General features: G+C 39.3%; 1 protein-coding gene across 1 annotated transcript in view; it reads right to left on the minus strand.

Annotated features, from left to right (window-relative positions):
• Positions 1 to 17,108, minus strand: part of LRMDA (leucine rich melanocyte differentiation associated) — a 1,013,857-nt gene that overhangs the window by 194,268 nt on the left and 802,481 nt on the right. The window contains exon 6 of the mRNA XM_057734349.1: positions 2,091 to 2,175. Coding sequence (XP_057590332.1) covers positions 2,091 to 2,175 — 85 coding nt within the window. The remainder of the gene's footprint in view (positions 1 to 2,090; positions 2,176 to 17,108) is intronic.

Here is a 17,108-nt window from a genome sequence, read left to right on the forward strand (position 1 = left end):
AAAATTTAGAATGATTTCTTTAACTTAAATACAAAAAAACAAAACAAAACAAAACACCAAGATGGATTAAGTGCTTTCATTCTGGATGCTGAAAACTATGGCTTTCCTCATTTGTCACAGCATGATTCACACCAAGCTGAAATACATCAGTCTCATATTTTCCCTACACAGATGAGTCCAGTAATAATTCAGCCTAATGAGCTTCTTCAGTTCTCTCTTTACTGCTCTCCTCATGAACATAAGTCCAAAGACCTGGCTGTTGTTTCATGATGCTGACTTGCTCTTTTCAATTTCCAAGTATTTAGCACTGATCAGGCAACCAATGCATTGAATGTGTATTAATTGCTCAGGAAAATCAAGACACCTGTTCTTGGCTCCCTTCAAATAACATTTTTCCTATTGATGTTGGGCGCTGATGTCATTCAAGGCTGCCTCTTTTAACTCTAACCACATTAGGCATTTTTCCATATTCCAAATATTACCCAAAATATCTTCAGAACTTGTTGCTTTATATTGCATTTCTTTGAGGTTCAGATTTCTTATTTTTCTGTTACAATCACAGATGACTTTTGCCTGTTACTGATGACTATCACTTATGGGGGTCCACCTGTTGTGAAATCTCAATTTCATGGCCAGATCAACTCAAGTAGGTTTGAGGGCTCTGAGACTTCAGTTCCTATTCATGTAATCAACAGGCTATGCAGTAACATTACCCTTATTCTAATACAAGAGACCAATAAATAAATCCATGAGAATATGATGCGAGGCTTAATTTGTTATTCCTTCTAGATAGGGTACTATTATTTGCCTAGAGGAATCCCCCCCCAATAAAGCAGTCTCTAGAGGGATATACTCAAAACCTTCAAAAGGACATTCAGCAGAAGAGATCTGTTCACGCCCCTCAAAATATAACATGTTGGCAGCTATTTATTCTACCTGACTTTGAGGAAAGCTGATTTTCACAAATTTTTCACTTACTGAACGGAATCACAATTGAACCCTAATTGAAGCAACACAGATTTAAATGTAGAAAAGTTCTACTGAGCCCAGGCGTCAAACAAACAACACAGGTCCAAGTCATAGACCCCTGGAATCCTGCATTACTCTCTTGATCATTTGCTGCAGAATCTGTGTGCCATTTGCCCAAAATCCCCATGTCTTCCTTAGAGGGACAGCTCTACTTTCTCATCATCTCTACAGACTTGGCTCCTACCCATCCACCCTACTATGCAGCTTGGATGACAAAGCTGGAACAGCCCTTATTCAGTGTGTCCTGCATGTATGAGGGGGATTTCCTGCTTAGGGAAGCAATGCTTAAAGTATGTAATGCCCTCAACCTAAGCCTGTTCTTACTTATCCTTGGAAGGTAGATTGACAATTATGAAACATGACGGTGGTCATAGCCAGAATGAAATGGGGTAAACAAGTTACATCACATGGCCTCCTCCTGTCCTAACCAATTCCAGCAAAGGTGATCACATAGTCCTTGGCCTGAGCAGCCAGGTTAGGGATAAAAGCATGTTTAAATTATATTCCTTGCAGACTTTAGAGATGGCAATAGGAATTCAAGGCTTTGGAAGAACTGGGCAAGCAACATTAACGTTTCGAGGATCAGAGCTTTCAGGGAAAACTGCATACGGATTCTCCTTAATGTTGCTAGGCAAACTGGAATTCCTTTTAGCTGTAATGTGGAGTTCTTTCATTTTGAAATTATAGACTTCAACTATTATACTCCCAAACAGTGACACTTTTACAAACATTAGTGAGTTTCCCAATTTCTCTCCACCACTTTCTCTGGAGGTAATGACCTCCTTAGTAATTTTTTAAGTACGATAATCTCTGTTCAAAGAAAAAAATCACAAAATTATATTCCACCATAGACTTATTTGCCTTCCCAACAGACTGCCACTAAATTCTGTTTAATATGAGTTAAAATCGCTAGGCTTGACAGGTATGGTTTTCTCATCAAGGACTTGAAAAGTGCTGTGTTCCTTCCAAAGTGCCGAGGCAGCAGTAATGAGTCCTGGGCTCCGCACAGCTCCGTGTCCCTCCCTGCAGCCACCGAGAGCAATAAAAAGCAGGGTTCCTACCTCGGTGACTGGTGAGTTCCCTGGAAGCAGAAGGCAGGGGTGTGTAGTGGCTCTTCGGAGAGGCAGCAACGCTGTCACTGGAGGCCTGCATGAAAAAAGCACAGCAACATGAAGCCACACTAAACCCTAAACATCTTCATTTACCAAACTTGTCTCCTTGGAATCTGGGATTGGAGAAAATATTATGGACTGAGACTCTTCTTAGGAAGCAAGAGTTGTCTGTGTTGATATAATATTCTGGTAAGTGTAGGGTCAAATACAAAGCTTTGAGGGTACTTAGTACAGGTGGAAGGGCTCTGAGACAAGGGGACAGTTCGTTTATTGTGATGAACTGTGAAGATGAAGGAAAAGAGAAGTTGATGGCAGGAACTGTTGCAGACTTAGATTTCTGTCACAGGCCTCCTACCAATAATTCCCACAGATTGAAGGCTCACTGTGCGTAGATTTCTGTGGAAACCAGCGAAGAGGTGAGTTTTGACCCCAGGGTGGATGGGAAAAACAGGGCTGGTATACGGGGCCCAGTGGCATGGAGATGATGGGAAGCTGAAGATATAAGGCCCAGCAGCATGAAGTGACCCTAAGGAAGGATACAAATCATTGCAGACCCTAAAACTGGGGTTCTGGCTACATTTAACAATAGCACTGAAAAATCCATCTGAAATTTGAAATACAATGGTTATCAACACAACTTTGCCATTTCAGGACCTAAAAGGAAATATGAAATCTATCAGTGAAGATGCTTTTTTTACTTTACACAAAGCTCTTTAACCATCTGATTCTACATGGTGTGACCCAGGCTGCTAACTCTCTTTCCCTAACACTACATTCATGGGGGCTAAGGCAGGAGGAAAGGACCAGAGCTGGAGAATCAGGTGTCACTCAGAGCTAATGACCAGCATGTCACATTCAGAGTGTGGCTGCTTGGAACACGAAACATCACTACTGTAACTCTTACTGAGATTTCTGAACCAAACACTACTTTTTTTTTTTTTTTTTTAATATCCAAAAGAGAACATCTGCTAGGATCAAAACCCTAAGCTTACAACCTTTCCAAGCTTCATGAAAAAGTAAATTTCATTAATGCTACATTTTTCTTTCTGGAAAAGGAAATATATTCTATGGGATATATTTGCCCTGGTAGGAGCAGGCCTTTTCTCCAAAGAGATTATCGACATTATAGGAATCAAAACTAAGTAGGAGATTAGACCTACTTGCTAGAAAAACCCTTTAAACCCCGTTTCTGACATTTGAGATGTTTGATTAAGCAGCTTTCAGTAGAGACTTACAGAAAGAGTTCTGAGTGGTGCAAAAGCAGAAGCTCTGTCCCTAAGGTAGAGACAGATTTCGGGTAGCATTACTTCACTTCATCAGCAAGAGAAATATATGGTGTTTAAAGCTTGATCCAAGAGTACTGGGTCTAGAAATATCAAAGTTTGGTCGCCAAGAAAAATGTTTTAAGAAGTAACTAAGATTTGTTAGATGCTGCATCATTAGACACGTGGGACACTGCAACCATGCAAGAGAGTCAGCAATTAGATTAAAATTCAAACACTAGCATCACCAAGTATTTCTCCATTTGGCATTCAAGGGCTTCTGTAATTCTTACATAATAAATGAGACACAATGATATGTTCTGAATATGGCATCTATTCAGTGCTCGAGGCAGGATACACGGGTCGTTAGACTGTTCTTCCACAGATCTACTCTATATCCGCCATAAGAGGTTGTAGCTTCTCTCGCTATCAATGTTTCTGCTCCATCTTGTTCCTAAAAAAGCCTTAAATTCCAGGATGAGTTTTAGGTTGCTATCTTGTGATGTTTCTTGGTGCTTTTAATCTCAATTTGGGCTGTTGACAATTTGATGACAGCTTTTCCTAAAATTACTGGAAGAAACTACCTTTCCGCAAATACCTCTGACTGGGCAAAACATGAGTTTTGTAACCAAGAGTAAAACAGAGATTTAAGTTTTATTTCCAACTGCAGTCAAAGCAAAAATTGTGTGGCTTGAATTCTGTTTTGCAGTCATCATTCTACACCTAGCACTTAATTACTTTTCTGTTCAGTGTCCATTTATAAACTCAAGTCATGGAAAGGAATCCAGGAAGAGAACAATTTTGCAGACTGTGCCTTTTGGTGAGACTTTCATGGCTGGATGTTTGGGAAAACCACTGCAAACCAAGATTCTAACTACCAGTTCTTTGACTTGGCTTTTAGCAAAATGAAGTCCATGTGACCTTTTCAATAGTGATGTTAAAGATTATGCTTAGAAGCATGATTCAGAAAAGCACAATTCTCATATGAAAGAAATGGGTAAGACAATGTCTTAAATTTCCATACTACCTGCCTGGGAATAAAGAAGTCCCCTTGAAGACTGAAGCAATACACACATAGTATATCAAGAATGAAATAACAGAAACATAAGTGGAAATTTTTAAATAATATTTTCTTTTACTTGGATTAAGAAAATACACCTAAAATGGGAACAGGGAAATTGGGGTAAATTGGAATCCTCAGAGCTACAGGTAATTCTCAAATCTTTAAGTACTTGCCAAATTTGCTGACCATCCATGGCAAAGAACTACACTTTCACATTTTACTTTTTAAGTCACTCCTGTTAGAGGATTTTTGTAACATCTACAATAATATATTAGTATCCAGAATACCTACGTCCCTAAATAAAAATATAATAAAAAATGGACAAAGGAAATATCAGACAATTCAAAGCAGAGAAAACCTGAGTCTTTAATACATAAAAGAGAAGATGCTCAAATTTACTAATCCTAAGGCAACGCAAATTAAAACAAAACACAGTTTTTTTTATCCAGCATAGTTGGCAAACTTTTAAGTCTCACAATAACGAGTGCTATAGAGAATGAAAAGCAACAAAACTCTTAATCTCTCCTCCTTTGCCAGTGGGAATGTACACTGGTTCAACTACTTAGGAGAGTCATTTAGCAATATCTAATAAAATTGAAAATTGGTACTGCAATTCCCTTTAAAATATATACACTATGGAAAATTTTACTCAGGTCTGTAAGGTAGAACATAAAGCAATGTTTATGGCAGCATTATTTACAATAGAACAAATTGGAAATAATTCAAATGTCTATCAATGAGGAAAAATAGACGAATAAAATGTTGTATATTCATATGACAGAATAATATTTAGCACTTAAGGGCAATAAAGCTGATTTATATATCTCAATTTGAGTAGGTCTAAGAATTTATTAAAAAGTGAAAATGCAAGTTGCAAAATGATAAATGTACTGCAATATTATTTATGTAAATGTGTAGTTCTTTGCTCTCATGTGTGTACGGAAAGATCTAAAAATTATAAAAGTTATACACTAACTCATGGAAATGGTTGCCTCTGCCAGAGGGCAGAGTAATAGGACTGGGGCTAATGGGAAAGGGGGAAGCTTCGATTTCGCTGATGAGGTTTATTTCTTTTGTTGAAAGGTAAGACTTGAAAAAATATGTCAAAATATTAGAAAATACAAATCCTGCATGGTAGCTAAATGTGTTCATTATTTATCAAACTTTTCTACGTTTTTGCAATTTCTCAAAATTAAACATGAAAATTGAAAAAACAGACTCCTGTTGTCTCTCTGATCCATACATCCTATGTTGATATAAACTCATAATTAGAGGAAATTTCCTCTAACAGTTTTCTAGTACTCGCCCAACACGGATTACGGCCAACTCTGGTTGGCTTTTTGTGATGAAATATTCCATTTCTAATTCCTCCAAAGCTACTGAGTGTGACAACAGAATGAAAAAAAGCCGATAAATAGTAGTAAATATAAATCCCCTTCTTCACACCAAGGCTTGAAATGCTCCTTCCAGCCTGGTAAGTCCTTCTGCTTAAGATCTGCCAAAGCATACTGAAGGTTTCTATATTCATCTCCTACACGCAGCTGGAGAGTTGCTAATAATTTTTTAAACTCACATCAATAATGATAATTGTCACTAATATACTGTGCTTTGCAATTTCCACAACACAGGAAGGAAGGTAGAACTTTGGCAACCTCATGGGAAAAGAGTCAACAAAAGTACAGTACAAGAGACTTGCAAAGTGAGAATTTCACTCTGCGGTTTCAGAAAACAAATGTCTTCAGATGGATGTGTAAAATTCAAGCCCCCTCCCATTGGGTGCGTTCCATGGAAACCCGCATTCCAGTGGATATTTCTGAACATCATGGATGCCCGGAAGGAACATGATACAGACCACAGGAGGAGAGATTTGGCAGGCTTCAAGACAAGAAGAGGGCAGCTACAAAGTTGTTTAATAGCCATAAATCTCCAACTATTTTTCACAAAATACCATCTAAGACCACAGCTCCACAACTCATTCCCCATCACTCAGCTCAAGTGGAGCGCTCTGGCATGCTCACTCACCCTTAAATCATACACCGCATAAAGTGATCCCAGGTCTGGGAAATTTGTCAGCCTCTTTCAAGTAAAAGCAATCTTCACTTTTCATCACAATTCATTCTCTGAAACTGTGGTATAAAGCTGACTCTTCTAAAAACATTTATTTTCTCTCATAAGAAAAAGCATCACTCATTTAGTTATCAAGGATTTAATGACCACCTACTATATGCCAGGCCTTGTGCAGAGGATACCAAGAAAAATAAAACGAGGACCTTGGTTGCATTCCCAACTCATCAAAAGAAAAAGAAAAAAAGAAGGAAAAAAGAAATTAGACTCATGATTAATGCTGGTTACTAAGAGTCACCAGCTCATAGCCTGATCCTCATACTTTGCGTCATCACGGAACGTTGACCCTGACCTCCATGATGACAGCTGAACACATGGACCCGTAATTACACCCTTGCTTGTTTTTTTTTCATGCTAACAGAGAGCTTTCAAGATTAACTCTATTAACTTTCTGAGATTAGCTATACTATTAACCCTTGTACCCAACATGCTGCTAGAAATACAGAAAGAAGTCAATGCATAATGCTTGAATGAATGAAACATTTTAAAGTCAAAGAGAAAACTACATACCATGATTGTAATTCAACACAAAAGTGTGAGCCAAGTTGCCAGCATCAGAGGTAAACACTTGACAGCATCTCAAGTATTAAGTTAGAAGCCACAGAATCGGCCTAAAGTGGAGCCTTCCCACTTGCTCACACGTAAAGGCACCAGGCCTTTCGGTGTGAGGACAGACAGAAAGCCTCCACCTCAGATGATCTACGTTGGGAGCAATAGACAGGTGGCAGAACAGGAAAACCACATTTTGGTGCAGAGCCAGAGGCCAAAAAACTGAGAGGAAAAAAAGGGGGTATGATGAGATTGAGGGCAAGTCAGGAACCAAGGGACCAAGAAAGGGCCCAAAAGGGCAAAAGGAAGTGTGGTCAAGAGCTGAGCATTCAGCTGACTGAGGGAGGTGAGGGGTAATTCAGAGCAGAAGTCAGTCAGAGAAGGGGTGGGGTGCAGGGGAGGGTTGTGCTAAAGGCTTTCTGGAATCAGGAGGCCCTCTGCAGGCAAAACAACCTCCAGAGTTTGCCATTGTTTTTACCAGTTCTGTCAATGCCTAAGAAGCCATCAGGCCCAGAGTTGTAGTTCTGAAATGTTTACGAGAGGAAGGGAAGAAGGAGGGGAGGAATTCAGGAAGGAAGGAAAGAACCAGGAATGGAAAAAAGGAAGGAAGGGCTCCAGACTGGGTATTTTTTGGACCTTTACACAAATAATCAAATCATCGAATGTAAGGGCTGTAAAAGACCTTTTCAATCATTGAGAGCGGTGATTTCCGAAACAATTTTAGCAGACACTTATATAACAAGAAAACATTAAAACAATCGAAATACTGGGCATCATGGAAACAATCATAATTACTTATGGTAACCAAATATAAAAGAGATAAGAGAGGTAAATATGCAAAATTTTTATTACACAAAATTAAGTGAACACAGTTAATGTAAGAATAGTACATCCGCTGAAATTTTTTTAACAACATAAAATTTACAATGGGTAAGAGTTAATAAGCAGAGATCAAAAGATTTTTGTGAACAACGTGGTTTGGATGATTTGATTTTTAAACTTTATTTAATGGTGCCATTGCTTCTGGCAGTTTAAAATATTTAAATGTTAAAATCCTACCAGGGCTGATCTGAAGCAACACATTTTCCATCAAGTATCTTTCCAATCTCTCCCATCAGAGCGCAAGGAGAGGTGGCAGAAGGAGGGACAGCAGGAGTTAAAGAGGAAGGGGTAGAAAAGAAAGGAGGCACGGGATGGGATATGAACAAATGTTTCTTGAATGCATTCTAAGTCTAATGGTTTTCCCATGTATGAGGATATCCTATTATTACTCTCATCCGAAAAAAGAGAAAATTGGGACATGGAAAGGATAAGCCACATGCCCAAGGCCACACAGTTCTAAAATCCAGAGTGGGATTAAAAACAGACTCAGTCTGACTCCCAAACCCCAAGTGGTTCCCCCAGCACCACACCCTCTCAGCAGCAGAGGCCCCAGATCTTGGCGATACTCCTCTGCTGGCCATCACTCCACTCTGCCTCACACCACTGTCAACTGGGCAGTTGTCTGGTCCCTTCTGCAGGGCTGTCAACTTCAAGAGCACAGGGGCCAAGACCTATATTGACAGTCAATGCCTCGTAGCTCCTAACAAAGCAACTTCCCCAAGCATTAAGAAAGGATTATCAAGTGAGAGGGAATTTACTAATAGCATGGGTAATTGTAAAGGAAGAACAGTCTATCTTTAAAGAAACAAATAATCATCTTTGACTACAGAAATATGATGGAGCACAAGTTAATTTTTTGGTGCTAATTATTAATCCCTGCTGAGGATTTAGTTTGTATCATGTGTTCAAACAGAATGTAATATATTACAACCTCCAAGTAATGAGGGTGTATACATGATTGTGTGTGGGTATCACATTTCTTGAGCACTAATTATATGAAAGCATTTTAAGCACTCTTTTATTTAACTATCTCAACAACCTTAAGATAGGACTATCATTATTACTATCATTTTATAGATAAGGCAATCGGGATTTAGAGAGGGTAAATAACTTGCCCAAGAGCACCTAGCTAGTATGTGGGGAATTCAGAATTCCAGCCAACATAGCTTGATTTCGCAGCCTGAATCCCAACCATTGTGCAATGAACTCAGTGCTCAAAGGTACATGGCGAAGAAAAGCTTCCTGGGTTTTAGTATATATACTAAGACAGGTAATATATTTCTAGTAAGATATGATTCAATTCATGTGAATATGCAACATGTTTTGTGGTATGGCATATAAAAAAAAACCTAAGTTATTTATGAAAAATAATTGACTATGTAACACAGACATAAAAGTGCTTCGGATCTCTTTAGCTCTTTGGGGTTGACATAAAGAATGGTGTCGACGGTCAGCCTGCACCAGCTCACAAAACCCAATGGTTAAGTTTTCAGGAATGCTGTATTTAAGTTGCTAAACACAATCGTTATTTAAAATTCAATTATATAGACTTGTGATTGGATAAATTATATTAAAACTAAGGGTATATAACAAAACAGCACTTTCCAATTATTTTACACAATTTTATTACTATTTATGCTCTTGAAATCATTCATGTCTACGATATGTACGAGGTGGAAATACTACACAATGATGTGCTACTTCGTATCTCTTCCCAGCTCTTCAGTGATGTCACTTTGGTAGCCTGACATCAGCCATGATAGGAGTATTTACAGCAGAAATTGGCAAATGCTACAAATTAGGGATTGGTTTTCTTATTGATGTTTTTTAACTTAAGAAAATGATGGGAACGTGTTAATTACACATCTACAACTTAAAAGTTATCTTGTGTCCATAGCTATTACATTGTGAATAGCACCAAAAAGTTGAGGAAATATTCTTCAAATATTCAAAAACCATTATCTGATTCAGTAAAGAAGCTGCTCATGCCACTGACAAAAGAATGAAGCTCTGACATACTCAGTAAGAAAAGAATATAGTTGATATTCATGTCAGGACTACACTTATTCATCAATTGCAACATTATGTTGGCAATGGATATAAGAGTTTGGCCAAAATAATAAAAAATATTTGGTGAGACTGAATTAGCTGAATGGAATCCATAACAAAAAGGATTATATATTTAATTTTACTTGTAAATTGTGTGCTACTCATCCTTCATATACATAAAAATCACAATAAGCTTATGTACACATATACGTTCCAGAGAGCTGGTTGTTAAACATTTCCAGCACACTACTACATATAACCCTTATTATATAATGTCTAAGGTATGTTTGGGGTTATAGAGAAAAGGATAGTAGGGAAAAGGCTAATTAAGCTTCAAAGATTCTGTCTTCAACTTATTTACAAGTTGAATATCCTCTACTTCTCTCTTTCCTGTGCTCTGATACCTTGCTGACTAAGACTTAGATCCAAGCTCCATCTGGCTGTGTGATGTTGGGTAATAAACTCTTAAAGCTATACCTTCCTCCAGTGTAAAACAGTAATGACAATAATAGTCAAGATGATGATGACGGTGACAGTTAACACTTACATGTGCTTACTTTGGGTCTGGGACTATGCTAAACATGTTCCGCATATTAACTCATTCAATCTCTATGACAGTTCCATGGGGCAGTTCTAACTTCTATTCCTGGTTTACAGATGAGGAAAACTGAGGCCCCAAGAAATTAAGTAGGTTCTTGGGTTACTCATACATGGCAGAGCTGGGCCACAAAGCCAGGCGGCTTGTCTCCAGTGGCTACTGCCTTAACCATTATGATGCTAAATGACCTCTCTTCCCACTAAAGGCAAAGAATAAATGCAATAAGAGACAAAGATCTTAGCATTGCTCATTAAATATTAACTATGACATACTTGTACTTTGCTCCAATTTTGTATAACATCTTACCTCTTAAACTAGATTTAAGTTTCTTGAGAGGTAGGGCTAAGGTGTTATGGCTTCTCCTATCTTTCATAGTAGCTGCAACAGGAACGTGCACACCTCGTGTAATCAAATTATTTATTAGGTGAATGGAAACTACTCCTCACCTGCCAAGCAGGAAAGCACTACTGAGATCCCTTCTGAGGGCAAAAGTAGTGAGATCGTCAGCCTAGGTACCATCTGGATTCATCCATAGGTTGCCTGCATTATTGTGATGGTCTGTCTTGAGTAAATAACTACATATGGCATTTCTCATCTGGATTTGTAAGATTGTCTTAGAAATAATATTATGTCGTGGTAGTCCTACAGGTTTGATTTATTTTGGCTTAAAAGAAGGAACTTGCCTCATGTGTCTCTCTTCCTCTCACAGAGTTTTTTTATTCTCAAGGGCTGCAGGTCAAGTTCTGTCCTTGGAACCAAACTAGTTTTCCAAAATGAGGTGGAGCCAACTCTGTCAAGCTGGGCCAGCTCTGCTGTCAGTGCCTTTCCCAAATACATCAGACTCTCTGCTTGTAAAAATAAATTGATACCAATGCAGGAAATTTATTAGGAGATGACAGCCCGGTTCATAATGGAAATATGGAGAAAACATCATCCTTCAAAACTGACAGTTTATCCATCATGCCTCAGATTCCTCCGATAGAAGCAGACACTGTCACACACAATCCGCTGAGGACACATCTTCTTGGATTTCCTTATGACAGGAAACTCTGAAATAATCCAGAAGAAGGGAAGGACTTGTGCTGCCCTTAATGTGCTCGGTCATAAATTTTTAGTAATAGCAGAAGAAACATGTGGCTAAGGAAATGAATGATGGGGGAAATCGGGAGGCCTGGAATTCTCAAACGGCCCCTTCTTTTCTCTCTGGGCTGATGAACTGGGACAGGGGTCAGAGAGGGTTACTGCACTGCTGTGAGGGACATCAATACCCTGTTATGTGTAAGCAAAGCCAACAGGTGGCAGGGCACCACTGCAGACACACCACAGTTGGCCCAGCTTCAGGTCTGGTGATCAGGTCACCTTGCCCCACGAACTTTCCAACTGTGGTTACTTCCCTTAGCTAGTTATTTGTATTGATAAACTTGAGACAATTTAGGAGGGCCATTTTAATTAGGAATAAATGCAAGGATTTCATGGGGATCACAAAAGGCCTGATCTTTGCAGGCTTAACGAGTTGACCTACCCAACCCCGCATGAAATAATTGTGTACTGTATTAAAAGCCACTTTGGAAAATAAAATCGTGGTAGTAAACTGGAATGAAATGAACATGGTATTAAGGGGGAAAAAATATTCACTGCCAATTTTATGGGGCCTTAAAATATTTATGTTCTAAACTTGCATTCTTTGGAGATTTGCTGAGTGTTACTAGAACTAGGGAACTTTTTTAATGAGATACACACATATTTTTAAAATTTACAGATCTTTTTTAGCAAAAATAGAGAGTCATAAATGTGAAACGGAAACCTAAACTAGGCAAGTACAGTATTAATGGTCTTATATTTGTAATTTGCTCTTTATATTGGAAAAATAAAAGCACAGGAAGTTTTATTTAAATGGGAAAAATATGCAAGGAATCTTTGATGTCAGTTTCTATTTGATGAAGGTACAGAGACACCAGCATGAATATGATATCCCAAATAAACTTGGGTTCTGTTGCATTTGTTGTGTTGTGTGGATAGGAACAGGATATGTGTGTTCTTGGGTTACTTAAGTACAGAGTCAAATACAGGGTTTTGATCTACTGCCCAAAATAAATCCCTGAGAACATCAGGGAAATAAATTACATGTCCTTATTCATAGGTAACAGGGTTTGAAAAAGCACAGCGACACTGAATCCTTCTTTAAATGCTCTCATCCTCTGAAAGAGGCAAATGAACTTCTAATTGTTCACATTTGTTTCGGCCAGTCTTCCTGGTTCCCTGTCTCAAGAAAGACCTAAAACTCTGTTGACTTTACATGTCGAAATTAAATATATCTGTGTTTCCTTTTGCGTTCTATATAAGTGCGTGCCAGCATGACTTCACATTCATCCAGAGTTGATTTCAATATTAGTGGAAAACAAGTCATTTTTCAGTTTAATGAATAGCATCAGTGTCTGACTTTTAACCAAAAATGTGACCTTAAGCTTGACGGATCTCACCAGAAGGCACATTTTCAAAGGATTTTTCTATTGGAGGTTACGAATGTGGCTGCCCAAATTATTGTGACAGCTGTGAGGGAAAAGCCCGCGTCACAGATAGAGCAGCTTAAAACAAAACTCAGACCTAACAAAATGGTAGTTTCATTTGTGAAGCGAGAGAAAGGGAATGGAGAAAAAAGCATGAACCATACAGGAGGAGGAAAAAAAAACCTCCTCTGAGCTTCAGGTAACAGGAGAAAAGAATCATGTAAAGCAACTGAAATCCCCATACTTTTTTGTTACGACCATTTTTGTTTCCAAATCAGTCTAAACTGGGAAGGTGAAGGCTGAGCATTACTGATTCAAAAAAACTCCAAGAGGACATCTGATATTTCTTCCTTATTAAGGATGATGGAGTGTAATTGATGTGTCTGGTGCCTGGCCAATTCCAACTTTTTGAGAATGCTGCTTAATGTGTGGACATTATTTTTGGACTACTGAACGCCAGAAAATAATGAGCTGGCATTCAGCTTTGGTGAATAAGGCCCTGAATTTTCATCTAAAAGCAGTTTTGAGTTATTGCTGTAGATAAGGTGTAACTGTGCAAGGGAATTTTATCCATGTTTCTCCCATGAATCATAAATGAGGAAAAAATTACTGTCTAAATTGCACTTAAAAGGAATAAAGTCTTTTCATGTCATACATGATTTATCAAAATGATCTCATTTTAAGGGTACTGTGGTGTATCTTGATTAATCACATTAGGAAGCGTGATGAATGGCCTCTTTAATGGTAACACAGGATTTATTGGCAACATCCCGACTTGAACTAGAAGGGTAAGAAGTAAAATATACAATAGATAGCTAATGCAGATAGGGTGTCACTAATGCTCTGACTTGTTTTAAGATTATACAGGGAGCCTTAGTTTCAGGAGATCCTGAAACTGCCAGGTGGTGGAGAGCAAACAAGTTTTGCCCTGGAACTTGGGCACAGCCATGATTACACTGTAACCCTTCCCTAACCTGTTGTAACCCAAGTACAACCGTCTACTCTGTTGGACCATAAAGAGAAGGCGTGTGTGAAATCTGGACAAATCGCGGAAATTCCTAGTAGGAAGAAGTGGACATTGCCTTTTGAGATCAGTGCCCCCACCCTTTTCGCCCTATTTCAATATCCTCTTCACATTTCGCTTTAATATCCTAAATGCTTTTTTTTTTTTCAGCCTGCTCTAGTCTGCTCCCACTAATTTCCTCTAAGGCTGACAGATCAGAGGCTTTCCTCGAACTGTTCCTTTTAGAGCTGAGGAGCCCTCCTCGTAATCCTGCTGCTTGTCTGCAATTAATCCTTCCAGTTGCCACATTATTAACACCACCACCCACAGACAGAGGAAGCCCCGACCCACTGGACACTGGCTCCCGACTGAAGCTTCAAAGGTGCCAATCACACCCTAGTCAGAAAGGTGCCTGCTGTCAGCATCAGAGGTTTCCATCCTCTCCTCCCCGCTGATCAAACATTCTTCCTCAGAAGATTAATTCAGAGTCTCCGCCCATTTCCTCCCAGATCCTCTTTCCCTTTTTGGTTTACCCAACGATCCATCTTTGCTTCGGAAAGGGAAGCCATGGATAATAGAAACCCTTTCAAAACAAAAGCTGGGCAAAGGCAAATTTAAGTCCCAGCTGTTATCAACTTTTTTTTTTTTTTAACTCATTTAAACACCTTAAGGCAGTGAGGATTAGGGCCTGGCCTGAAATGCCATTCTTTGATCAAAGACCCCAAGACTTTACACAAACATAATCACAAGGCAATGGACGCCTCTCTGCGGGCTGAATTGATTTGTTTGACTGCAGTGCTGGGATGGGTTAGAAAAACTGCACACTGGTTTCCCCAACGCTCAACATATTTGTATCACCAAGCCAAGTGACTTAGAAAGTATACATTTTTTTTTAACATCTTAATTGGAGCAAAGTCATCTGCAGATTCAGACATACCTGTCTGGAGAGGGTGCCGCGAGAAGGAAATGTGGGCAGCGTGGGTGCCTGGTAGAGCCTGTTCCATCCTGGGGCAGAGAGCAGAGGCGAAAGCTCCAGAAAGGGAGGTGAGAAGGAAGCAGTGCCATTGTCTCTGATGTGGAGCCAAAGTATGACTTCACAGAGACAAACCTGTGTTTACATTACCCAATGCTTCTGGAATCTTCTCCAGTCGCTTAGTAACTGCAGTTACCAGTCCCTGTCTATTAAAGGGGTCTTATAGTAGGAGAAACCAGCAGGACCTTCCACGTGACTCATTTACCAGGTCCCTCACCATCTATCGACATCTTTCAGGACCAGAGGCCAGGACCGACTCATAGTAAAATCTTCAAGACAGGCTTTGGAGATGGCCAAATAACAAATTCTCATATTGAATCATGGCTCAACAGGGTTTACACTTTCCATACGTATCTAGAAGTAAATAATTTTAAAGTTGCATAATAAAGAAAATACTTAATGTGAAGGTTGAAGGGACAATTGGAAATCAATACTCAAAAGATGTCTCTATAAAGAGATTGTTGTCTTTGGAATTTGGGGTTGGGGGGGTTGTTTTGTTATTCACACTCCAGAGAGACTGTCAGAAAATCAGATTACAGTCATACATAACTAAGAATTCTTGACTGATACAACTATTTTGGGGCAACTGACCACCTGACCACACATTTCCAGGGTAAGTTATAGAATCTCCCTTGTTGAACAGTTCGGAAAGAAAAGATTACCTTTCTGATTGTAAATGATACAATCTAATTCAAAGTTTTTCAGGAAAATAAATGGGGAGTAGGGACTTTATGGAGTCCAAAGGTCCATAGTTTCATGTATGGTTGGAGCCAGGAGTGCAATCTCAGCATTAGGGCTTCCTATCTCTTAGCTTTGTCCTCCTCTATGCCAGCTTCAGTTTTTCCATGTGGTGACTTACCAAGAGCATCAAATCTACATATGACCATCTTAAAAGACAATGGAAAGAATCTCTGTTCTCTGAGAGTTCCAAGCAAAATCTGGGAGTCCATGGCCTGTGCTGGGTTATGTGCCCATTGCTGAGTGTGTCTCTGTGGCCAGGTAAAGGAACACTCTGCTCGACCAAGCCTGATCGTGGTCCCTTCCTAGTGCCGGGGCAGCGACTGGCCCACCAGAGCACTATCGATTAAAGGTAGGTGGGTGGTGGCTCCCCGCAGATATAAGTCTGTTCTAGAATATAATGTAATGGACACCATAAACACCAAAAGAGCAAATTCTCCTTCAAAAGCAGACAACTTCCTATATAAGTCTTTTGGAGCCCCTCACTGCATACTAGACACATTTAAAACATCTCATCACCGTCTTTGGGCAAAACTGAACCCGCTATTCAATAGCCCAATTCTGAGTCATCACTCACATCAATAAAAGGCCTCTACATCCAGAAAATTCTCCCCATAAGGCCTTCCAGATAGCATATATTTTAAACTTTTCAGGGTCTCAATTGGCACCAAAGAGCTTTAAAATATAATTATTTTTTAACAAGCTTGATATCCTACAGAAGAGTTTTAAAAAGCTACAGCAACCTAAAGGGAGCAGCAAGGGGGAAGGACCAGAGACAGCTGCTTGGGGTCACAGTACAACATAGAAACAGGTGACCAAAAACGCAGACTGAGAACTGAACCACCAGCCATCACAACAGACATCTGGAATGATGACATCCCACCCTCCCACCCCACCTCCTCGCACATACACATGCCAGGAGAATAAATTAAAAATCAGTTTAATATTTCCTGCATAAGCCAGCAATTATATATTTAATTTCTAATTAGCATGCGTCAAGTAGATATTGGTCACTGGGATGAGATATTATTCCCATTTTGTCCACACGTGGAATAGCTAACACCACAAGAGAACAGGTGACCACTATGAAAGAGTAGTACAGAGAAGTGCTACAGGAACAACATTCTAAAAAGTTTTTATCCTACATTATGTTAATTTC

Source organism: Hippopotamus amphibius, chromosome 5 (genome assembly GCF_030028045.1).
Source record: "Hippopotamus amphibius kiboko isolate mHipAmp2 chromosome 5, mHipAmp2.hap2, whole genome shotgun sequence".
In the NCBI taxonomy this organism is placed as follows: Eukaryota; Metazoa; Chordata; class Mammalia; order Artiodactyla; family Hippopotamidae; genus Hippopotamus; species Hippopotamus amphibius.